General features: G+C 51.5%; 1 protein-coding gene across 1 annotated transcript; it reads right to left on the bottom strand.

Moving 5' to 3' along the window:
* Positions 1-1,651: 1,651 nt before the first annotated feature.
* Positions 1,652-23,138, bottom strand: TMEM72 (transmembrane protein 72). Its single transcript, XM_065894936.1, has 5 exons — positions 23,069-23,138; positions 9,112-9,178; positions 5,305-5,376; positions 3,544-3,683; positions 1,652-2,130 (listed from the first exon to the last, which is right to left on the bottom strand). The coding sequence occupies exons 1-5, from the start codon at positions 23,136-23,138 to the stop codon at positions 1,652-1,654; spliced, it is 828 nt and encodes a 275-aa protein (XP_065751008.1).
* Positions 23,139-24,720: the final 1,582 nt, after the last annotated feature.

Raw genomic sequence — 24,720 nt, 5'->3', positions numbered from 1 at the left:
TCCCCTTTTCTCCACACCCTCTCCAGCATTTATTGTTTCTAGATTTTTTGATGATGGCCATTCTGACTGGTGTGAGATGATATCTCATTGTAGTTTTGATTTGCATTTCTCTAATGATTAATGATGTTGAGCATTCTTTCATGTGTTTGTTGGCATTCTTTATATCTTCTTTGGAGAAATGTCTGTTTAGGTCTTCTGCCCTCTCACTTGGTTTTACAGAAGAACTGGGTTATTGCAGGGAGGAGTCTACTTGTTTGGGATACCTGCTGCATTTAGGCACCAAACTGATAGAAGCTTCTGCTTGGCTATTTCCATACATTTGCAAAATAACTTGTAGGGAATGTTGAAAAGTGTACAAGAATGAGCACACGTTTCTAATCTAGACCTTAAAGCATGCGCTCTAAGTTTTGCTCTACAGAACCCTGGTGTTTGCTCACACGCACGAATGAAGGAGCATTGTAATTTCTCATTAATTAAGATTGCCTATGAAGAATAATGTGTCTGCTCCGCCTTGTAACGATCCCATAGACCACAGAACACTTTGTAGAAATACATATTGCACATCCTTAACTGAGTATCTGATTCATCTTTCTTTGTTCATTCTGGGTTAACTGTCACTTCCGTGGCCCCGTGGCAGAGACCTAGCCTGCTGCCTGCCCACTTTCCTGTCTTCCCTCTTTTCCCATCTCTTCCTCCCTTCTCTCCCATTTTCAACAAATATACATCTCTCACCTATCCTCCCGACAGTCACCAAGCAGGGCAGAGCGATGTCTCCGTGCTGTGTGAGTCTCCAGGGCACCGCCTCTGCGGTCCCTGCATACAGCAGGTGCCTTGTCCTGTGTGTTGGCATTCATGGCTGAGTATTGTCAGATTTCAGTCTCTTTCGGTTTACATCATCTACTTGGAATCTTGAGAGCCCATGTCGTGAGGATGTAGGGAGCCCTCAGCGATGCTTCTGGAACGAGCATTGCTCATCTGGCCTGGCCCTCCCTGCAGTGAGCACAGAGCCGCATTGTCTCATGTCGCTCTGTGACTCCTGCTGCCCGGCGCCAGCCCCAGAATTCAGCCCACTGCTCGGCGCTGCTCCCGTCCTGAGGGCTCGCAGCCTTGCTTTTTCTCCCTGCTCCCGTCCTGAACCATCTCGGTTGGAGTTCAGGACCCACAGCTGTAGTCTACACCTGCCTCTGAGACGTGAAAGCTGCCAGAGCATCCCTGGCCTTTCAGAGCTGAAATGTTACATCAGAGATGAGATGGGCCGTGAGTCCTTGCTGAGTGCTGGGTCCTGTGTCAGGAGTAAGAGAAACCCCAGGGCTTCTGGACTGATGCAGCCTTGTGTGAAGTGGGAATGATGTTCTCCTTCAGGGAAAGCACAAGGATTTCTCCACTCCATGTCTGGGAGAGAGGAACTTGTGAGGGTTCGAGGCAGTGCGAGCTTCTTTGGAGCCACCCTCAAGGTCTCCGCAGGACCTGTTGTGTCGCTCGATGGTCCCAGAGGCCCAGCTACCCTGAGGATGTCTGGTCAGCCGTTGAAGAACTGACCTGTGAAGACCCCGAGCTCCCCGCAGGGCCCCTGGACATCAGGAAATTCCAGGCAGGGCTGTCTATCTATATAGACCCCTTGCTGAGCATCCCCCAGCCTGGAACAAGCAGCTCAGAAGAGGCTGGTGCCTGCGAGGGAAGATAGGAAGAGTGGGGCCTCGGGGGGAGGGATGATGGGGGCGGTGTCAGAGGTGACCTCCTCTGGCTCGCTGTCCCAATTGTTCGGGTCTTCGGCCAGGTCCGGGATCATTCTGACTGTACTGTCCTCAAAGTGCACCTGCTTCTTCTTGGCCAGTGGGTCAGCTGGCTCCAGAGTCAGCTCCATCAGGGCATCTGAGTGCTGGAGGGCGTTGGGCTTCCTGGTCACTTTCAGGATGCTCTTCATGTGTATGAAGAGGGAGCCAGGCCCCTCCTTGAGGGCCCCATGGAAGGTGTATGTTTGCTCCGTGTCCCCAGAGCCGGTGGTGCTCACGGCGCTGCCAGAGGGGTCCGTGTACTGCTCTGGGGGGGCCAGCACCTCTGCGGCAGCTTTTCTCTTTTTCCGCTTGCTCAGCAGGAAGTAGGCCAGGCCAGTGATGATGAGCATAGAGCCTGGAAGAGATCTGGGAGGTCAGGATGCTGGACGAGTCCTGGAGAAAAGCCAGAGGCTGTCCACGCCCACCGTCCCAGAGGGCCACTGCGGCATGCCTGTGTGGCCACACTCAGGTCCCCAGTGCTGCAGCCCTCACGCCTGACTTGTCCTCACAGACCCACATCCGACCCGTGTGGCAGGCCTGATGCCTGGCCGGGGGATGTCAGTGGGGCCAGTGCTGTGCTGGGGCCCTCACCCTGACAGTTAGCCAGGAGACCCTGTGCCCCAGGCCCCCTTCTTGCTGACAGCCGATCCTGGTGCTGCCCGTCTGTCCTCCCATCACCACGCTCAGCCTCCCTCTCAGGGGTGGCTTGTTGGGGCTGGACCTGCAATGCCTTCGACACACCTGGACTCTATGTTGGATACTGGGCCCAACTGCTGAACTGGGCTTCTCTCCTTTCCCAGGAGTGGGGAGATCCTGCTTTACTGCCCGCTGCCCTATAAACATGGAGGAAATTGCAAATCCCTGTGGGTACAGCTGGCACAGTGTTGGCTCCTCTCCTGGCCCCTCGTGCAGCCTCCAGGCCAGAGGTCCCTCTGTCTCCTGCTGGCAACCCCACCCCGTCCAGAGGAAGGGGTGAAGGTAGCTGTCCCGCCTGCCAGGGCCAGGGCCTCCCATGCATCTCACGCTCTCTAAGGAGTGGGGGGCCGTGGCTCGCTGTGGCCTTGGCAGAGCTGAGTCCTGCTCAGGAGTGAAGGCTGCACGGGGTGTCCCTGAGAGGCCACGACAGGTAGGAAGGAAGAGGAGGCTCCACCTTTCCACCTCATCTCCAAGGGCGGTCTGCTTCCTGGCACTTTTAGATGGGTTGTGAGGAGGGGTGCAGTTTTCACAGCTAAGGAGGAGGGAGAAGGGTCCTAGCAGAAAAAATCATTGTCAAAGCCCAGGATGTGGAAGCATCAAGTTCTGGCTTCTGAGATCAGAGCCTGGGCTGACGAGCAGGGCGCATGGGGTGGGAGAAGGAGATGGAGTTGCAAGGGTCTTTGGGGATCCCATTTGGTGTGCCTTTCAAACCAGGCTGAGGAGTTTGGACTTGAAGGGGTAGGTGCTAAGGAGGCACAGAAGGGTTTGGATGGAGAAGTGACTATCTTGCTCCCTCTGAAAGTTCAGACCACACACAAGCATTGGAGAAAAGGTCAGTTTGCTCTTGTGGGTAGAGCCTCTGGACGCCTATAGGAAAGATGCACTTCTTGGGACTTTCCTACCACTTGATCAGTTCCTCATCCCTATGATCCATGCTAGAAAGGGCAGAGGGGTTAGTGGGGACCTGGATCCAGCATCACTGCAGGTCCATGAGCGCGGGATGCAGTCCCTTCTGCTCAGAGCCTACCTGCAGTGGGGGCTGCCTGCCTCCACTACCTCCTGGAGCTCCTACCTGGGATGGTCACGTGCCAGACCAGGACAGGGTGGAGGAAGCAGGCCACAGAGAGCAGCATGTAGGCCAGGAACCTCTGGAAGCAGCCCAGCCAGTGGGCCTTCTCCCTTGCTCTGTAGGCCAGGGACCCTGGCTGACACCTGGGGGGAGGAAGTCCAGGATTGGCAGGGAGTAGGCAGCGACCCAGGAAAGCCCCAGCAATATATAAAGCCATCAGAGTCTGGGATTGGGTCCTATTATGGCCATGTTCCCTGCAGTGGCCTCTGGTTGAACACCCCCAGGGGCTGAAGTCCTCACTGTGGGTTCCACAGTTAGGGGCCTTGCCTGAGCCTCTCCAGAGGGTCTCCAGCACTTTTTGTGAAATGCGGCCCAGACATGCCTGTTTGGCCCAGGGTGGGGGACGGTAAATGCTCTCAGGATGCTGCAAAGGCAGTGGGAAGAAGAGTAGGAGACTCAGGGGCACACTGGAAAGTCCACAGTGCAGTGCGGAAAGTGTGTAGTACAGGAGACACCTGGCTGGGACAGTTGTAAGGGTTATGCACTGCACAAAGGACCTGGCCACATGGGTGAGAGGGCTGGAATCCAGCTGCACCCTACTCAAAGGAGCCTTGGCTAGGCATGAGATGGCATTGGCCCAAGGGGGCTTCTCTGTTAACTGGCATGCAAGGACCACACGTGGGCCTGGCAGAGGCCCGATGCTGGGCAGTTTTTCTTAGGGGAGCTGTCTCCAGGCTGCAAAGGAGGAAAGTGTTTGCCTTTAGGTCCATCTCCTTCATCCTCTGAATTGGTTTGGAGCGGGACTCTGCACACCGCCTCCTGCCCAGACTGGGCTTTGGGGGAGTGGTGTGGGCTGGCGGATGACGTATTGGACCAGAGCACAGCCCTCCTCCCACATTCTGTGGCCATGGCTCATTGGTGCCCTCTGGTGTTCATTATTTTGTAACAAACCCTGGCTGGGAGTGGAGGGACTCCAGAGACGGTAAAATGCCCCTTCAGGCCCGGGGCACCTCCCTGCCCTGCCCTGAGAAATTGCAAAGGTCCTTTAGCAGTGACATTCAGCAGAAATGGGGGAGGCCTGCTGCCTCAGGGCTGGTAACCCTGGGAGGCAGCCAGTGGCCTTGCACGATGCCAGGGCAGCTGGATTTGAAGCCTGGCTTTTTAGCTGACCACCTAGAGACCCAACTGTCTAGATTCTGAGAACTGTGGCCAGGGGTCAGTCCTTGGCCACCCTGATGACAGCTTCCATGAATGGAGCATGACTGGGCAGAGGTATAGGCCTCTGTGGCCATGTGGTTTCCCAAGATTCTGCAAAATCTGCATTCCTGCCTCACAAATGGGCATGGAGGCGGGCCCTGACTTGTCCCTGGGTCCCAGCAGGAGGTAGAGTCAGTTCTAAAACCCAGCTCTGGCTGCTCCAAGCTGGCCTTCCGCGAGGTACTCGCCCCGTGGTAGATGACTCAGACAGTGGGTACAGTGACTGGTTGAGGATGGGGATGGACTCTGTCGGGGGACTCTGGGTGGGGTCAGGCCCTGAATGGATGAGTCAGTCCACTCCCTGGTTGGGAGAAGGGAAAAGGGGACCATTGAGCTCCACGAGCCTGAGCCCATGTCCAGGCTGGGGCTCGCGGCAGGGTCGGGAGGGAACCTGTCCGTGGCTGCTTCGGGAGCAGAACTTCTACCGGGTCGTGGTCTCATGGGTGGAGGCATCTGGGAGTGTCTGGGGCTGGGGGTGGGAGTGGGGCCGCTCTGGAGGCTACTTACTGGAAGCAGATGGCCAGCAGCTGAGCCACGAAGTAGGCCCCTTCACTCACGGAGACGGCGGCTCCTGTAAACCTGTGGTGGAGGCAGGTGAGGGAGGCCGGGTACCCTCTGACCCTCCCTTCACTTCCCTCGGCTGTCTTCTCACAGCGCCTTGGCTTCCTGGGCCTCTGTGTAGCCGAACAACTGACCAGGAGTTTCTTGACCTAATCTTGTCACCCAGTCAACATGAACCAGAAGCTGCCTGGACGCCAGGGCCTGTGCTGGGTTGGGCTGGGTCTCGGTGGTGGGGGGTAGGGGTGGAGGCCGGGGCCCAGAGATAGGTGAGGGAGCTGCAGGCCAGCAGGGGAGACGACATTTTCCCCTACACTGTTGCTTGAACACTGGCAGGCACATCCTTCTACCCAGTGTCGCCAGGGCTGACACCGACTGCTGGTTGTCTGAGCCTTAAAGCTGGATCCCTTGCCTTCTCATCATCCGAATAGTCACAGCAGGGGCTGACTGTGTTCCTTAGACAGCCTGAGAATCACTCCCATTCCTTTTGGTCTCACCTGTACTGCCTGAATTGGACACTGCCCCCTGAATCCTTATACCAGCTTCCCCTTTTGGCTTCCCTGACTCCCTGACCCTCACCTCCTGGCCTTCGGTTCCTCCAATCTATCACCACCAAGCTGCCCGAGGGCTCCTTCTGAATCTGATATTCCTCCACATCCAGACTGCTTCAAAGGCTCCTCTGCTTCAAGTGCAGTCTGGGGATCCTCCAGTCAGAATCTCCTGGAGATTCCCGGGCCAGCCCCAGACTGTGTATATCAGAATCTTTGGAGGGGAACTTACATTTTTTATTGGAGGATCTCACTGGCCTATAGAAATGAAATTTCTTAGCATGCCTTTGAAAGCCCTACATGAAGCTGTTAGGTGCCACATGGCCTTTGCACAGGCTAGTGCCTCTTGGGGGTCTCCCCCTCTCTTCTCTTGTCCGTTTGACAATGTTAGTTATTTCGCTCTTTCTCCCTCTGACCATTTAGTACTTAATCTCTACCTTCTCCCACTTTCTCTGTGCCTCCCAGTATCTGCCTACCTCTTGCTCCTCAGCTTTTAAATGGTAATAATGAATTTACATACTGAATACATGACATACATTTCTAAGGGCTGTACAAATACCAATTCATTTAATGATTTTTGTTAAATCACTGTGATTACCCTCAGTTTACAGCTGGGGAAACTGAGTCACAGGAAGGTCAAGTCCCTTGCTTATGGTCACATAGCTGATCAGTAGTGGGTCAAAATTCGAACCCAGCACTCAGACTGCAGAGCCTGTATGCCTACCAAGCACACCAGAGCATGTGCTTTTTTTTTTTTTTTTTTTTTGTGGTATGCGGGCCTCTCACTGTTGTGGCCTCTCCCGTTGCGGAGCACAGGCTCCGGATGCGCAGGCTCAGCGGCCATGGCTCACGGGCCCAGCCGCTCCGCGGCATGTGGGATCTTCCCGGACCAGGGCACGAACCCGTGTCCCCTGCAGCGGCAGGCGGACTCTCAACCACTGCGCCACCAGGGAAGCCCCAGAGCATGTGCTTTGATAAACAAGTGACATTGCCTTTTTCTATGTCCTGGAGCAGAGGGGGAAACTGAGGCTTTGGGAATAGAGTGGCTCATTCAGACTTCCCAACTGGTGCTACAGAGGCTGTGCGTCTTGAGGCCAGGGATGCTGGGCCACTCAGACGAGGCAGTGAATCCAAGCAGAGAGCCCTGCCCTGTAGCAACATCCTACACACGAAGGCTTCTGCCCAGGGCTCCATGCTGCCCATGTGGACCTTTCGGCCATCGTTTGTGGGTAAGTGTGAGGAAGGTGCTGAGGGGCCTCTTTGGAAGGAGGAAGACAGAAAGTAGCAGGGGTAGAGGAGAAGTGGAGAAAAGCCCAGAGAAAACCAATGACAGGTCAGCTCCTACTGGTGCCTACTCGCGGCCATGGCCCCTGCTTGGCCCTGGGGACACAGAGCAGGAAGTGACAGTCTTATGGGGAGATGCTCCAGTAGATGGAGAGAACACAGTGGCAGGACTCTGAGATCTCAGGGGTGGGGGAGATTGTGAGTATGGGAGGAGGATGAGTGGAAGAAGGAGTGAAAAGAAGAGGGAGGGACATTTGGGCCTTTGGGTGTCCCTTGCGGAGTGAGTGGGGTGTGAGTGGCAGGAGGGATGGGCCGGGTGGGCAATGGGTGCCCATCCCAAGGGGTAAGAGCAGGGCATGGGTGGAAAACATAGACTAGTTTACAGTAAGGGGCAGGGGTCTTGAGCGTGGAAGGAACATCATCTAGGACTGGACCACAGAGTGACCAGATGGGCACAGTGTCCCCTCAGGACAGAGATGGAGCAGTCAGGAAGAGGGAGGCAGGGTTCTGGGTAGAAAACAGTCTGCATTAACCAGCCGTGGATCTGGACTGTTCCGTAGGATAATACCCTCCACCTCTTACCCGAAGTGGATCGTTGTGGGTGAACTAGGCAGCCATGTGGAGAGGAGGAAGGCCCGCCCTGCTTCTGGATTGCAGGCAGACAGTGCACCGCAGCCAGGCACAGGCTCAGTAAGATGTGGAGGCCCTTCGGAGCAAGGAGAAGCCCCTTCCAGCCAGCAGGGGCTCCAGGCTCGGGGAGGCTTCCCAGGGTGAAATGCAGGGGTGAATGACAGGCTTTGGGAATGCCGGAGTGGCTGGGAAGGCACTCGTGTGCTCTACAGGATGGAGCAATGGCTTAGAGGGGAGGTGATGTGGGTGAGTTTGAGAAGAAGCCAGAAGCTCCTGGGGTGTAAGTTGAGTGACAAGAAATAAGGTGGAGGCCAGAAGATGGCAAAGGGGTGTGGGCTAGAGGCTCTGGGATCCCTTGAAGGTGGACAGAGGGACCAGGTTTCTAGGTGGCTAAGGTTGTGGCAGTGTGGAGATGGGCCAGAAGGGTGGAACGGGGTTGTGGATGGTGGGTGTGATCCATGTAGCAAACCGAAGAGGTTCCCTGAGGCAGGAGGGCTCCTTAGGACATAGACCAGGCCACCGTGATGAGGGTGGGTAAGGAGGGGAGGAGGTGGGGGGAAGAGGATGCAGCCTGGTGACCCTGCAGGCAGGCCAAGGCTCCCTTAGGATGGAGCTGCCGAGAAGCTGGGCTGTAGAGCCCGCAGGGACCCCAGGCTCTCCTCACCCCTCTGGGATACCACTGCACAGCGATCTTTTTCCCACTAGGGGGCGTCTGTAGAGGCAGCTGGCAGGGGAGAAAGGACAGAGGCTGAGACACTGAAGGGACCCAGGCGGATGAATCTGGGCCCTGCTGTTCATGGGCTTTGGTCATGTGGGCTGAGCTGCTTACTCCCTCTGAATTTTTTTTTTTTTTTATCTGCAAAACGGACTATATGCACTTCTTCTGTAGTGCTGTCAAAGGTAAAGGACATAAGGTAAATAAAACATTTAACTGTGCTTGGCATGTAGAGGAGCTCAAATAGATAGCCCTTTGAACTGATTCCCCAATCTTTAAAACAAGAGCTTGGTTATTGTTTTCTGAATAAAGACATGATTGAAGAGATGGATGGATGGATAGATGTATGGATGGATAGGTGGGTGGATGGATGGATGGGATGCTAATTGGTTGATTTACAAGATGATCTGGCTAAAGTCCTTCCCAACAAAGGGATATTCCAGAAGTCCACTCTACTCCTTTCACCTTTGGGACAGAATGGAGCTCGTGTGGGATGGGGGGATGCTGTGGGTGAGTCTCAGCAGATGGACTTGGGGTGAGCTGGAACAGAACATAGAGGCAGGGAGGGCACATACTCACAGCAGATAGAAAGCCAGGCTTTTAAACTGTCCCTGGAGGAAGGTCTCAGTGCCCACGCCGATCAACACTAAGGGGAGAAGAAGAGGAGGGAAGAGTGGGCCCAGGTGCTCCAGCCACGGCACTGCCTTGTGCAGGCTCCTTGGACGTGGAGTGAGCCCTCTCCTGGGGATTGGGGACCAGGGTAGGCTCCTCTCCATGTGACACAGGGAGCTGTGGCTGGGAAGGTGTAAGAGAGCAAGGAGGCTTCAGGATTGGTCTCTGGAAACCAGAGGGGTTTCATGCAGCACCCCAGAGGCCTTTCAATCCAGTCTTCCCAGAGCAGATGCTTGTCCTTCTCTGTCCACATTGGTCATGCTGCCACCCCTTTAGTGCCCCTGAAACAGCCCACACTGACAGGCCACCAAGCCCTGGGCTCCACCGGTGTCCTCCACGTGGAGCGGCTTCAAGGGCCCTTACCATCCTGTAGGCCCATGTGGGCTGTGTTTCTGGGCCCTAGAGCTTGGCCATGGGACCTGCCCCCATCTGTGTTCCCTTTGCCCAGATCACGGTTCTTGCTCTTTCCGTGACCTCGTTTTCACTTGCTGGCTTGGCAGCTGCATCATGCACTCCTGGCTCATCACTTTGGACCCAGGGCGGATTAAGCCTCTGGGGTTTTGCTGGGACATGAGATGCGGCTCAGCCTCATCTTTCCGCCCGTCTCTTCCTGGCAGTTGGTGTCTGTGCTCAAATACCTGACCTTGCATTTGTACGAGTAAATCCATCTTGGACCCACGTGTGTGGACTTGCTGGGTCCTGGCTGTCTCCTGACTCTCAGGGCTTCACTCAACCAGCCGCAGCCCTGACCCATCCACCCGCTGATGGAAACGCTCCACGGACAGCATGCAGATGTTCCTCCCGCCGTGGTGACCCACCCCTCAGACCTCTTTCTGGCCCTAACTGATTACAACCCACTCACCCTACATTTCTCTCTCTGGGCTCTGACGACCCACGCTGGTATTTGCCGAACAGTGACTTTAGCTCGTCTGCCTCCCAGAGAGTCAAAGATGGTGGGACTGAGCTTCTGTTCTCGGCTGCCCGTGTGTGTGGCCCTTCATCTCTGCCGCGCGGGGGGCTGCTTCCCTGGGCCTGATGCCTCCTCTTTTCCCTGGCGGATTCGCTGTGTAAGCACCCTTGCTCAGGTGACCGGAGCCCTTTGCCCAATGCTGTCTCCTGAAATGCTGGGTGGGTGCTGACTTAGGCGCCAGCACCTCGTCCCCTCCCTTCCTGGGGGGATGCGGAAGTACTTCAGGGAGAAGAGGACAGAGCTCTTCCATTGAGGAAGGGGGTGCCTATGTATTCTTAGCGATGGGGGTTCCAGCGTTCCCCGTGGTTATGGGCCAGGGCGGTGGAGGACACTGTCCTCTCCAGGTCCTAGCCACTTGCTGGCTTGTCCCAGGTGAGGAGTCAGGGATGCCACACAGCCTCACTCCCCTCTGCAGTGTTAATGTGACCTGTAGAGCACTCAGTGGCTGATACACAATGGTCACACATGTCCTGGTTCCTCACAGCAGCCCCACAGCACAGGGAGTTCTATACTCCCCGTTTCATAGGGACGGAAATGAGGCTCAGTGACCTTGTATAGTTCCCTCAAGGACACATCTAGAAAACAAAGGACCGATAGAGCAAACTTGAGCCTTCTGGCTCCGGGCGATGGGCCATTTCCTGATTTCCACTGTCGACCTGTGTGTGTGTGTGTGTGTGTGTGTGTGTGTGTGTGTGTGTGTGTGTGTTATGCAGGCAAATATTCATGTATTTAGTTTTCACTGTGTCTCCTGTCCTGTTCTCAGCACTAAGCATTTATTAACTTATGTAATCATCATAGCAGTCCTATGTGAAAGTACTGTTACCCTCACTTTACAGAAGAGGAAACTGAGGCACAGGGAGTATAAGTAAAACAAAGAAACAAACAAACCAATCATGGATGCCTAGGTCAGGTCCTGCATTTCGGTCTCCCATTTGCCAGTTAATAGCTGAGCCTATCTCTCTGAGGATTCAGTAAATTAATTAATGCCAAGCACATCACCGGTGCTCGGTGAAATCACCAATCTTTTGTACAAGAATCCAGTCCAGCCCGGGGAAGTGTCTTCCCACCCAGGGCCCGGGGAAGGGGTCTTCTGCTCAAGGCTGTTGTTTGTGATTTTTCATTTCTGGGGCGAGGCAGGACCTTCATCCACCTTGTAATCTTCGTAGATTTGCATGGGCTTCTGGAGATGACCAGCAGATGGCAAGAAGGGGTCTTGGGAACTCAGCCCCTTTTCCAGATTTGCACCCCTTTGGCATATGGAGTGCTATTTTGACGTCTTTTGATGGAAACAGAGGGTCAATAGTCAAAGGGGCATTTCAGGAACACTCTAGAGGCAGTTTGCAGTTAAAAAATGAGAATAACAATAGGGAAAAGAGAGAGCTGGGTTGAAATCCCAGTCCTGTGTGGGTAATGGTGGATAAATACTTAATTCATCTGAGCTGGGTTTACCATCTGTGGAATGGGGAGAATTCGTTGTATCTCCTAGAGTTGTTGCTTGGACTGGAGAAAAAAAACAGGTCTGAAAACCTGGGATTTGTGCTTATAGATGTCACGTGGCCCATACACACACGCTCCTTCCTCCCTCTACCTCTGGGCTGGGCAGCTTTCCCAGCCTCCAGGTAGCCCATTTTGCATCAAGGAAACTGGGGTCACTCTTCCAAAAGCTCTCAACCAACAGTAAACATGCTGGATTCTGCAAGCCCAGGGACAGAGATATGCCCTTTGGTAGGGGGAGGAGAGCAAGGGGTTGAAGTCAGAGACATGACCCCTCAGGCCAGGAGATCTGTAGGGGGTTCTCACAGGAGGCCATAAGTCCCTTTGACACTGGGGCCAAAGGGTCCCCTGCTGGATCCTCCCAGTTCTGGGGCTCATGCTCTCAGAAGCAGACCATGTGAGGCTGAGGCAATGCTTCTGTCCCCCTCATCCGTCTGTCTGCTTGTGGCCTCGACCCAGCTTCTGCCCGCAGCTGTCTGCCCAGGCTCCGTGGTGTCTCCTGACAGCTATTCCTAGACTGTGCTTCCATCTCGTCTTCTGTGGTTTCACAGGGCTCTAGCTCTGAGCAAAATGGGCCAACCTACAACAGCCACTCACCCCAACAAATGACGCTGTGGCCCTTGCCCTGAGCTGGGCCCGGGGACAGAGGAGCTGAGATTGAGAACAGAGATGGGGGACAAATGCCATACATGTCCCCAGAATCAGGGCTTCATTATAACAACTTCTCCATAAGAAAGAATTGCCCCAGAAGAGCCTTGATCCTGGGCGGCATTGTTCTTTGTGCCACAGGGGGTGCGGGTGCTGGGCGGAGCCACCTGTGCTACTTTTACACCCCCACTGAGGGGCCTTAGACTCCTTCCATCCCTCCCTGTTGACTGTCCCTTAGGATCCTGTGGCCCCTCATCCCAACCCAACAGAATCATATTACAAGCCCACCCTGGCATAGTCCGGCCCACCCCTCCATCTCACTTCCCCTCCCTGTCTCCAGGGAGACATCTTTTCTGGCGTCTGGTTAGAAACCAGCATCTGTGGACAAGCCTGTCTTCTGCATCTTATTCCCTGGCCTCTAGTTTCTTTCCCTCCTGTCTGGGCCGAGTCCAACCACAGCACAATATTTTCTTCTCCCAGAGGCCAGGGCTTTCTTCTGAGTTGCCTTCCCGAGCTGTTTGTTATAGTTCAGACTTAGCAGGGATCAGAGATTCTGGAGCTGTTGTGCAGGCCTCGGCCAGGCACACACCGGAGCATCCTTCCGGACATCCTGAGGCTCTGGTCCAGAGTGTGGGTCGATGAAGGCTATGGGCGTGCAGTGCTGTGACAGAGAACGTACGGCTTGACCAGGAAAGCAGAGTCCTGGCTGCTCAAGCAAACGATAACTCCCTTGCTCGCTTCCTATTCCAGAAAAATGGGGAGGATAAAACATGCATAACTGACTGAGCCTCAGGCTTAGTAAATTATAGAGAGCTGTGCGAATGTAGATGATGGCTAATGGAGTTATTAGGCGAGGCAGGTTGTTCCCATCAGTAGTCTCAGGGGAAGGGGAGGGTTTATTCTTATCCTTTCCTTCCATTGATAAATGTTTTTATTGTGGCTCAAGAGCTCTTCTCTATGTATTGATGTTGTTCACTGATTTTCCTGTCTCGGGTCCCTTCTTCAGGCCTGATTGATACAAGTGGCCCGAAGCCCCATCTACCGGTACATCTCACGTGTTAAGCCCCTCTGTGTAGCCTGCTAAGGGCCCGTGTGCTCCTGAGGATGGGGCCTGTCTGTGGTACTAATGGCTAGGGGGCTATCTCCAAGGCTTCTGGCCTCGTGCTCCCTTTGCCTCAGGGCCGATGTCATGGTTGGCTGTAGCTTATCTGTTCTGACTCCATCACTGGGTTGAGTTTTGACACCTGTCTTGCATTCAGTGCAGTGCCCTGGTGGCAACATAGGACACTTCACAGAGGTCACTAGAGGCCATGCTAACTGGCTTTCCATGCCAGGCAGTGGTCTTGGCCCTGGCTGCCTGGGGAGCTGGGTGAGAATGTCATATTCACTGCTGCTAAGGGCACCTCATAACTCCCCACGTCGTATTTATTGCTTTTCTTCATCCTCAGCTATGGCATATCTCCTACTGGTTTTAGTGTCTGTAGGGACATCTCAGGTAGGGACACACTGATCTGATGACAATGACTGGGGATGGTTCAAAGGGGGTCACAGCTGACTGTAGACGTGAAGGCTAGGTTTGCACCATTTCTAAGAACACAGAGATGTTGGAACTAGTTGCTAAGAATCCAATGAGACAATAAAGCAGTAGCTGCAGGTTTCTTAACTCAGGAGAAGTTGTGGCAGATGTTAAGCCTGGCAGGGAAGTTTACCAGTGTGTTGAGAACCATTCAGGGAACACCTATGAGCCAGGGTTCAGAGACACTATGAGAAAAGGCCAAGATTTTATAGAAGAAAATTCTAGATATTCAGTTAGAAGAGATTTTAGAGTATAGGGTGGCCCTCAGTGTCCTCCAAGCCACTCACAAGCCTGCTTAGGGAGGATTCCCTGAAGGTGAGAGAGTCCTCATTCTCTACTGGATTCTCTACTATCGACTATAGTAGACCATCCAAGAGGACTATTTTGTTTGGCCTTGTAGATTGGCCAAAGTGCCTGTAGTAGCTTGCAGTGATGCCCCTGCAAGCCTTCACCCCCTTGGTATCCACACCCTTTGTTATATGACTTTGCAGTCCCTTGCACTGAAGAGAAGTCTGTTTCCCCTTCCCTTGAATCTGGGCTCAGCAATGTGACGTGCTTTGGACAACAGGATGTTATCAGGTACCAGGCAAGCACAGATGGGAAACGGGCTTGTGAACCGGACCTGCTTTCTCGTGCCTCTGCCATTATCATGGGCACATGGCCAGGCCAGCCTGCTGGAGCACAAGGGACCTTATCATCCCAGCCAAGGCCAGTCTAGACAAACCAACAGCTGTCTGACCCTCAGATAGGTGAGTACACCCAGCCTACGTTAGCAGAGATACCTAACCTACTCGCCCAGATGTGTGAATGATAAAAGCTTATTACTCTATGCCACTAAGGTTTTGCAGTTGTTACACAGCATCATTCTGGCAATAGATAACTGACACATCCACTATTAAAAGCAGCTTTATTGAGGTATAATTGACATGCAACAAACCGCACATATTTAAAATGTGCAATTTGGTAAGTATTGACATATGTGTATACCAGGGAAGCCGTCACTCCAGTCAAGACAGTGAACACATTTATCACCCCAAAAGTTTCCTTGTATCCTTGTAGTCTTACCTTCCAACGCCTCCATCCATTCCCAGGGAAACACTGTATCTATTTAGATAATAATATAGCTTTTCGTTTTTAGTGTGTTAATATGGTCAATTACATAAATTGATTTTGGAATATTAAAGCAACCTTACATTTCTGGGATAAACTGTACTTGGTTATGTATATTATATTTTTATATATTTTAATATGATTTGTCAGAACTTCTAGAATTTTTACATTTATGTTGACAAGGGGTATTAGTCTATAGTTTTCTTTTCTCATCATGCCTTTTTCTAGTTTTGGTATCACCATAATGATAGTTCATAGAATGACTTGAGAAGTACTCCCTCCTTTTCAAATTTCTGGAAAGGATGTGTAGCATAGATACGATTTCTTCCTTCAAGGTTATAAAATTCAAGGTTATGAAACCATCCGGGCCAATACACCACCTTTTGCTGATGACATCGTTTACGTGGAGGGACTCTACACACCTTTGCTGACGCCATTGAGGATACTGACCCTCAGGCAGAACAGCAACCTCCTTGTAGAGACCCACAAGGGGACATTTCTTCTAGGTCTTGATTTCAGGTCACAGTATTTGGCTGAAGTATTTGATTCTTATTCTTTCTTGCATTTAAAGAGAATGCATCTGCTCACTCTTCCACATGGCGGCTTTCCCGGCACTAGAAAACAATGACCACGCCTCCAAATGTTCTCTCTCCATGCTACACATACCATGTTTCTTTCTTTCTTTTTTTTTTATTGGAGTATAGTTGCTTTACGATATCGTGTTAGTGTATACTGTACAGCAAAGTGAATCAGCTATATGTGTACATATATGCCATCTTTTTTGGATTTCCTTCCCATTTAGGTCACCACAGAGCACTGAGTAGAGTTCCCTGTGCTATACAGTAGGTTCTCATTAGCAATCTATTTTATACATAGTATCAAGAGTGTATATATGTCAATCCCAATCTTCCAATTCTTCCCACTCCCTCTCCTTTTCCCCCTTGGTATCCATACATTTGTTCTCCACGTCTGTGTCTCTATTTCTGCTTTGTAAATAAGACCATCTATACCCATTTTTTTCAGATTCCACATATATGCGTTAATATACGGTATTTGTTTTTCTCTTTCTGACTTACTTCACTCTGTATGACAGTCTCTAGGTCCATCCATGTCTCTACATGTTTCTTTATCCGACCTTTACCTAGCCTATGGCAAGCTAGGAAGGCTCAGGGGAAAGCCCCAGGAGGGCTCCATCTCCCCAGCATCAGCCATTTGTTCCTGACTACCTTCTTTTTTGATAACAGGCCTCTTCAGATGGTTGCACAGAGCTAAAGAAAAATCTTAAAAGAACTGTCAGCCCATGAAAAATAAAATGAGGCTACCATCTTTCTTCTGGTTTCATCACTGCATGTGATGCAGAAATAACTAATGCGCTGTGGGATGATCTTAATGACCCAAGTGCAAAATGTGAAGAAAAATGTTACTCAGTGTTAAGACCTTTCATAGTCTAGCCCCTTCCTCCCCTTCCAGCCTCCAGGGTCGTATGTTAGCTTGTTCCTTTCCTCTGATCTTTCTTCTTTTTCCATCCCGCAAGAAGATCTCATTACTCACCCTGTGCCATCCCTGTGTCCTGCACGTTCCTCTAAAATTAACCAGCGCTGAGTGAGAATCTAGGTGCCATGAAGTTTGCTGCTTTAGTCATTGTTTCATTGAATGCTCACGTTCCCAGAGCGTAGATGCACTTGTTATTCCCATTTCATAGATGAGAAAACTGACGTTTAAAGTGATTAGCTGACATGCCTAAGGTCACACATCTACTAAGTGGTAGAGAAGGACACAAATTCACCCTCTCAAACACTAGGCTGCAGTGTTTGGCACTGGAATATGTATTTACTAGCTTGTCTCCCTGGTCACCTCATGCGCTCCTCTAGGTTAGAGGTCACACCACCCTAATCTATGTGTCTGCATTGCACAAAGTGGGGGCTCAGCCAATGTTTGTCAGATAAATGAATCCTAGGTGGAGATCCAGATTTTTTGTTCTAAATCTAAGAAGGAGGACACAGGCACAAATAAGTAAAGAAAGAAATGCTTGAAGTAAATTATATTATCTTCCAGTGGTAAGAGGGTGGAACTAAGGTGGGGGTATTTCATTTGCCCATTGGGACAATCAGACTGGAAAACAGTCCACATCCACTTACAGGATCTGAAAACAATACGTTCTTGCCTGGTAATAAATCCACCTGTGGACGTGTTGGAGTGCCTGAAGCTTCCTTAGATGGCTGGAGGTGGTCACTGAGATATACATTTAAGAAGGCTGGAAATTAGCAAGGAAGGCCCAAGATGATTGCCTCAGAAGCATTCTTTTTTTTCTTTTGAAGGCTTTGAATAGGGCTAAAGTCAAACTATGCATTTGTTGTACTCTTTAAAAAATAATGAGAACATCTGGGTTTAAACGCTTCTTTTATCTTATACTATATTGATAAGCCAAGTCTCCATTTGAATGGAGTGTGGCATGGAATGGGGCTGTCAGGAATGTGGCTCTGTCCTTTATGTAGAGAAGAGGTTAATGGGTCAAAAACCTGGGACAAAGCAAACCTCCTAAGTGATCCCAGGTTGATCGAAAGTAATTGATTTCTGGCAAGCAGGACTTGCTTAAAATGGCTTTGTCTGAAGCCCGGCTCCTGTCCTCGTTGGCTGAGTGGTGCCCTTCTCTTGGGAGCTGTGTGCCGACAGTCCTCAGATGTTCCGCTGCTTCACTGCCCTGTGAGTGGGCCGACTGGGGCTCCAACACCAGATCTGCTGTTTACTGGCCGTGTAACTTCTCCCAAACTACCTAAACACGCTGAGCCTCAGTTTCCTCATTTGTAAAATGGGATTTAGCTCAGCACTCGACCCTCACAGGTACTGGTAGGGCTGCCGCAAGATAATGGCTTTACAGCAAGTTGTCAGTCATGTACCTCTGGACCCATACGTGGAAGGTTCTACTGCAATAATTCCTTCTGGAAATTTGTGCAGATTTGTCTGTCCCCAGATGAGGTCCAGGTGTGGGTTTGGCTGGAGATGGTCGTGGTGGTGCCAGTCAAAGCGTGCTTGGCAATCATTCACAGACAGAGAATTAGCAGTTGGATCAAATATCAGTGACTTTACAGATTTAGAGAACAAACTAGTGGTTACCAGTGGGAAGATGGAAGGGGAGAAGGGCAATATAGGAGTAGGGGGAAAGGAAAAAAAAGGGTTATTATGGGATTATATGAAATCATGTGTGTGAAACTTTTGAAAGTTGTAAAGCACTCTAGAATTTAAAGAAATTTCATTCAATAAGAAAAGATCATATAATATTGCAGATAAAAAGAATATTAGTGTCTTTAGATTTAGGAAGTGTCTGGTCAATCCTTCCTTTGCTTCAGTGTAACTATGTCCACTCTCACCATGACCTTCCCTGCCTGAGGCTGTGCATGGTCAGGACTGACCAATGGTGCGGGCACTACACTGATAGGGTGGCCTCAGCCAGCCTCTTTGGTACCCTCTGTGTGTCTTGCATTCTGCATCCCATCATTTCGCCAAGACGTAGAAAGACATGTCCTTTGGCCTGATTTAGGCGGAAGGCATGCTGATGAAGAGTAGGGTCTCAGGAGTAGATAGTCATCAATGGAAATCTTGCCTCTTTGCTTCCTGAGTGTGAGACTTTGAACCAGGTACTTCACCAGCCAGCCCTCAGTTCCCCCGCAAGTGCAATGGGGACGAGGATGAGTGTGATGGTGCTTCAAAGGGTAGTTATAAAAAAAAAAAGGTCATGAAGAACCTGAGGGTAAGATGGGAATAAAGACACAGACCTACTAGAGAATGGACTTGAGGATATAGGAGGGGGAAGGGCAAGCTGCGACAAAGTGAGAGAGTGGCATGGACATATATACACTACCAAACGTAAGGTAGATAGCTAGTGGGAAGCAGCCGCATAACACAGGGAGATCAGCTCGGTGCTTTGTGAGCACCTAGAGGGGTGGGATAGGGAGGGTGGGAGGGAGGGAGGGAGACGTAAGAGGGAGGAGATATGGGGACATATGTATATGTATAACTGATTCACTTTGTTGTAAAGCAGAAACTAACACACCATTGTAAAGCAATTATACTCCAATAAAGATGTTAAAAAATAAAGTGTAGTTATGAGGATGAAACGAAATGCTTCATTTAAAACATGTAGCACTGAGCTAGGGTCACGATAAATACTCAGGTAATAATGTTCATGAGCAGCTGTTACATCAAGAGCAGAGGCTGGAAGAGTGAAAAAACGCCCCCGAGAAGCTTGAGTGAGTTTTGCTCTGAGGAAAGTTGAGAGGCCTCCCCACACAGGGCCCAGAGACATTTCCTCAGCAGTTCCTCTTTGCAGGAAGCCCAGGCCTGTCCTTGTGCAAGGACACAGCAGTGAGGAGAGGGCTTTCTCTCCAGGGTCAAGGCCCAGGGAAATGAATCTCCTCACCTCCCTCCGCACCCCAGCCCAGATCTGGAGGGCCTTCAAGGTGTAGCATCTACCCTGACACAGGGAGCTCTTTCCACCCTCTCTCTGCAGGCTTGGGGCAGGGGCTGAGGACTGGGGAGGAAGTTCATGGAGATTCACTCTGGGGGATAAGGAGGAAAGCAGAGGTGCAAAGGGAAGCCAATCCTGCCTTCCAAGCACAGAATGGGGACCAACCTCGCTGGATAGGCCCCTTTCTAATTTTATGGAGGAAGTGCGCCCTGGGCCTCAGCGCTCCCATCTCAGTTGAAACCCATTTTCCCAGGTGCCCCCCTCCTGACAGTTAACGAGAATGAAACACAGGGTTGAGCCTCCCCTGGGGCCTGAGTCTCTGACTCGGATGTCATGACCCTGTCTTCAGGTGGACACAGTGAGAACCTGCCGGAGGGATGGGCACGTAGGGATCCGGCATGTTTACTGGCAGGTGTGCAGTGCTTCCAGTCTGTGTGCAGTTCCCCGGTTGTGTCTTTTCTTTGGGTGGCTCCTGGTGCCACATCTCAGCAACAGGGGGACACCCAATGCCTTCCATGGCCAGGCAGGGGATACAAATGAATGACACCAGCCAAGTGTAAGTCAAATAAGGAGGAGTGGGTCTGTGATGACCTGGAAAGCTTATGACTTCAAAGGGAGAGAATTGCCTCATTTTCTAATTTTCAAAACACTTCTGCCTGGGGGCAATCTGCAAGGCCTGTTTACCCTTCTTTGGCGGTGGCAATGCTCTGTCTGCGCCCACTCATGGTGTGGGCCTGGTCATGGGGGTGGGACAGCAATGACCCCTGGGACCACTGGACATCCTAATGAAGCTTCATTTAAAGGGGCTGAATGGGGAGGAAGAGGTGAGCTGTGCTTCGGCCACAGCCGCTGGGCCTTGCCATCCTGGTGCATGTCCCCAGGTCCTGGCGCCTTTAGAGCTGCTGACAGCCTCAGATCCATCTGCAGAGGGAAAGGGAAACCAGGAAGGGGCTGCTGGATCAGGAGCTGCCTGGTTCCTGCAGGTGACACTCTGGGTGACCTTGGGTCACACGCTTTTCCTAGTTTCTAGGAAACCCACACTCCTCCCCACAGGCAGACCAGGGCTACCTTAGGTCTCCCAGAGTTTCTGCAAAGTGACAGCCTATGTCTCAAGTCTGATTTCCTCTCTAGCAGCAATGCCCCTATAAATGAGGTCTGGACTTCTTAACAGAGGATTTCAACAAAAAAGAGGCTTAAGAGAATAAGGAATTTGCAAATCTTACACATTGGATATAGGCCAGCAGTTCAGTGACGCTGAAAGAAACTCGAGAGTTTCCCAAGATGACTAAAGCCCCTCTTTCTAGCTTCCCACCTGCTCCCAGCACTCTAGAAAGCCCAAACACAATTATTGGAAAGCCTGGCCATTAGAAGGCAATATAGTGGCTTATATTTAGCCTGGATCCTATATCAAAATCAAGGGAGAGGCCCGTCTTCTGCATTAACAGTGGCCCTCTGCACAGAGATAAGGGCTGTAGTTCAGAGAAGTTTGTGTGTGTAGCGTGTGTGTGTGTGTGTGTGTGTGTGTGTGTGTGTATGTGTGGCTGCAGACCCTTCCACTGGCTGGGATAAATCGGACTTTTAAACTGTCTGTAGCTAATCCATTAAAAGTTTATATACCTCTTAAAACAGCTTCCCGACAGGAGCCAGGTCTCCCCTCTGGGCAGAGCGTGGCAGGGGGAAGTGTCACTGTGATTTCTGACAGATGAAAGGGGTGCATTTTATATATTTAGAAACCAAGGCATAGAGGAGGGCAGGGTGTAGTCAAGATCAACGATGGTAGATGAGGACTCAAACCCCAGGCACAGACACAGGAACCCTACTGAGGGTTAACTTCCCGTCCCCAAGATGGGCATTTAGGGGCCTTGGAGCTCATGTAGGTGACAAGGTGGTTCTGATGGAGGCTGGACCTGGCTCCCCTACTCGTTCATTTACTCAGGGCCCTCAGCAGAGCAATTCCAGACCCGTCCTGGTGCCCACTGGATGGGGCTTCCTGCCCTGGGAAGAAGGAGCTCTTTGGGCAGAGTCCTGGCCTTTCTAAAAATCCAGCCATCAGGGCTTCCCTGGTGGTGCAGTGGTTGAGAGTCCGCCTGCCGATGCAGGGGACATGGGTTCATGCCCCGGTCCAGGAATATCCCACATGCTGCGGAGCAGCTGGGCCCGTGAGCCATGGCCCCTGAGCCTGCGCGTCCAGAGCCTGTGCTCCGCAACGGGAGAGGCCACAACAGTGAGAGGCCTGCGTACCGCAAAAAACAAAACAAAACAAAACAAAAAACAGCCATCAGAGTTCCAGGCCGGCTATCTCTCTGACCTGTAGCATGACCTTGGGCAAGGTCACTGCCCCTATTTGAACTTAGGTACTCCTTCTTGTAACAGGAGGGGTGGTATCAGACCATTGATGGCAGGTCTCCCTGTGCCAAGTCAGGACTAATTGCTAGAAGAGCCTACTGGCCAGCATAGCAGTGAAGCTGGCCCTGAACCCAGGGAATGACACAGATCCCCACTGAGCTCTGAAGTATGTCCTGGGGCTTCTCCCAAAAGGTTTACATCCTCAGTTCTACTTAGCTATGCTCAGTTCATGCATCCTCGGCTCTCCAAAACACCTGGCTAGCAGACTCAGTTATCTCTATCAGAAAGATTAGAAAGCGTGATCCCAGAGGGCCCAGGTGGCTCTCCCAGTGTCACACATCAGTGAGCAACAGGGCTGGAGTAGGAACCAGCACTGTTTGGGTCTGAGCTGGGAGCCATTTCCCATTTTCCAAGACCCATTCGTAAGATTGTGTGTAATTGTGGGCAAGGACTTGATCGGCAGTGGGTGTCTCTTCTCTGTCCCCAGGGGACAGTGGGGGCCAGAGCCACGGCTCAGAATGCTGCCTGCTCACCTCCCCAACACAGATCCTGGCTACGTGCGGGGCTCGGGCTAGGGTCCGGGTCTGAGCTGGGGAAGTGAGCAGGCAGAGCTCAGGGTCACAGCTGTGCAGGTACTACTGTAACCATCTGTCTTCCCAGCAAGTCGAGCAGCCCCCGGATCAGACTGGGTGAGGAACAGCAGTCCAGCACGGGGAACAATTTCTTCCCCCAAACCCTCGGTGTTTTAAGGGAAGCCTAGAATCTCTGTGTCCAGCTCTCTAGCTCAGCCTGCCCCGTGTGCCGGGAATTCTCTCTCCATGAAGTGGGGCTGTGGTTTGAATAAAACAAGATGCACTCCAGTGACCCTTGACTGTGCAATGAGGCAGCCGATTCTCACATTTGCCCAGCCCTTTACACCTTCACCTTCAGCTCCCACCTCCACCTCGCAACAGCCCCCAAGGAGGTGGGGCAGATTCTTTCAATTCATTTCACAGATGACAATGCTGAGGTCACAGGGACGGTGGGTTGACAAGCAGAGATTCTGTACCAGACCCCTGGATCCCATCCCCAGGCTCTCTCCACTGCACCTGCTGCAGCCTTGAAGAGCAGTGTTTCTGGGGTTTGGGGAAAGAAAGTGACGAATATGTGGCCAGGTGTTTCTTCCCATCCCTCGCTGGCCGGCTTCCACCCCTTGGACAGTCCTGTCTGCTGTGCCCAGTACACAGAGGACCGAAGCTGAGGGGTGGGGTCCTACCTGCAGCAGTGGTGATGCCCAGGAGACGACAGGTGTATTCCAGCCCCGTCCAGAACACCTGCAGTTTCATGGTGCAGGGTCCCAGAAAGGCAGGCAGCAGAAGCTCTGGCCCGAGATGTTCCAGGTGGCCTGTGTGCAGCGGGAGGCTGTGGCTACCAGCTCCGGGCTCTTGCCAAACCTGTCCAGGCCACCTCAGCCTGGCCGAGGTGTGAATAGGGCTCACTTTCCCAGCTTGCCAGATGCTCGGCTTAATCATTACCTTGGAAGAATGTCCCCACTGCTCCACGCAGCCAGGGCCTGGTCTGGAGCTGCTGCGGCCCCAGCGTGGCTGTCTGAGATCAGGCAGATTAGGGCTGGGCTAGAGGCAGCGTGGAGCTGACAATTAACTGTTTCTGGCTGGGAGGGGGGAGCCAGCCAAGGAGTCAGCCCGGGCCGTGCCCTACTGGGTAGCAGAAAGGCGCAGAGAAAGTCACATCTGGACCTGAGGCCTTCAGGCTCTGAGAGTCAGTGTCTGGAGGTCCCAGTGTACATGCAGGTTTGTGTTTGTGTGTGTATGGGAGAGAGGGATGTGTCTTTAAATCACCAGCAGAAACAACTTTTGAAATGAGTTCCAAGCCTCTATTCTGCTGTATTTAGGTGGATTAGAAAGCTTTCAAGTCTGTGGCAGATTTGGAGTCTGACCAGACATGCTTAGCTCAGGCCCGATGCCACACACGGACTTTTCTTTATCCCTGACATGCATCCATGACATGTGATGTGGGAAATTACTATAATCTTTGGGAGGTGAGTTGCTATGTCAACAATTAACTAGGTGACCTTGGGGAAACCCAAAGATATGCGTGAGCCTTAGTAACTTTTGCAGAAAACAAATGAGCAGATTTGGCTGGATTGGTGGTTCTCAAAGCACGTTCTGAGAGCTGCTCCAAGAAGCCTATCCTCTAAAATTGGACAATGGTGGGCTTTTACTAATTCTTACTTTACTAACTGACACAAGGGATTGAATTATATCAAGTTTTAGTTTTCCTCCCAGGCATTTTTCTGGAATTTTTATGCCTCTGGCCATATGGGGTAGACATTAAAAACAACCGAAGGAGGAGAAAAAAAATTCCAAACTAAATTCTAATAATAGAAAACTCAGGCATAGTCCGTTTTGCTTTTTTCTTTGTTGAGCTTGTGTAAGCCTTCATATAATAAATATTCTTTGCTGTTAAATTATTTTAATTTGATTGATTAATTTGATCAAGATTTCATAGTGTTCCATAAAGACTACTAATTTTCCTGCGTTGCATGAGTTTAAGAACTTCTGTGTTCACGTGATCTTTAAGATCAAGTTTAAAAATGTATGGTTTGACGTATGTGTTTATTTCTTTGGTCAGCTGACTGAGTTTAAGAGCAGACTATGTTCATCAACTCCAAACTTCCCAGTTTCGACAGGTCTTGACACTCTCACCTCTCTCCCAATGCTGGTACCTGAGTCTCTGTGACTTTGACAGGTCTTGACACTCTCACCTCTCTCCCAATGCTGGTACCTGAGTCTCTGTGACTTTGACAGGTCTTGACACTCTCACCTCTCTCCCAATGCTGGTACCTGAGTCTCTGTGACTTCGACAGGTCTTGACTCTCTCACCTCTCTCCAAATGCTGGTACCTGAG

Source organism: Phocoena phocoena, chromosome 16, assembly GCF_963924675.1.
Source record: "Phocoena phocoena chromosome 16, mPhoPho1.1, whole genome shotgun sequence".
NCBI classification, from domain to species: domain Eukaryota; kingdom Metazoa; phylum Chordata; class Mammalia; order Artiodactyla; family Phocoenidae; genus Phocoena; species Phocoena phocoena.
This window is presented reverse-complemented; position numbering and strand designations above follow the sequence as displayed.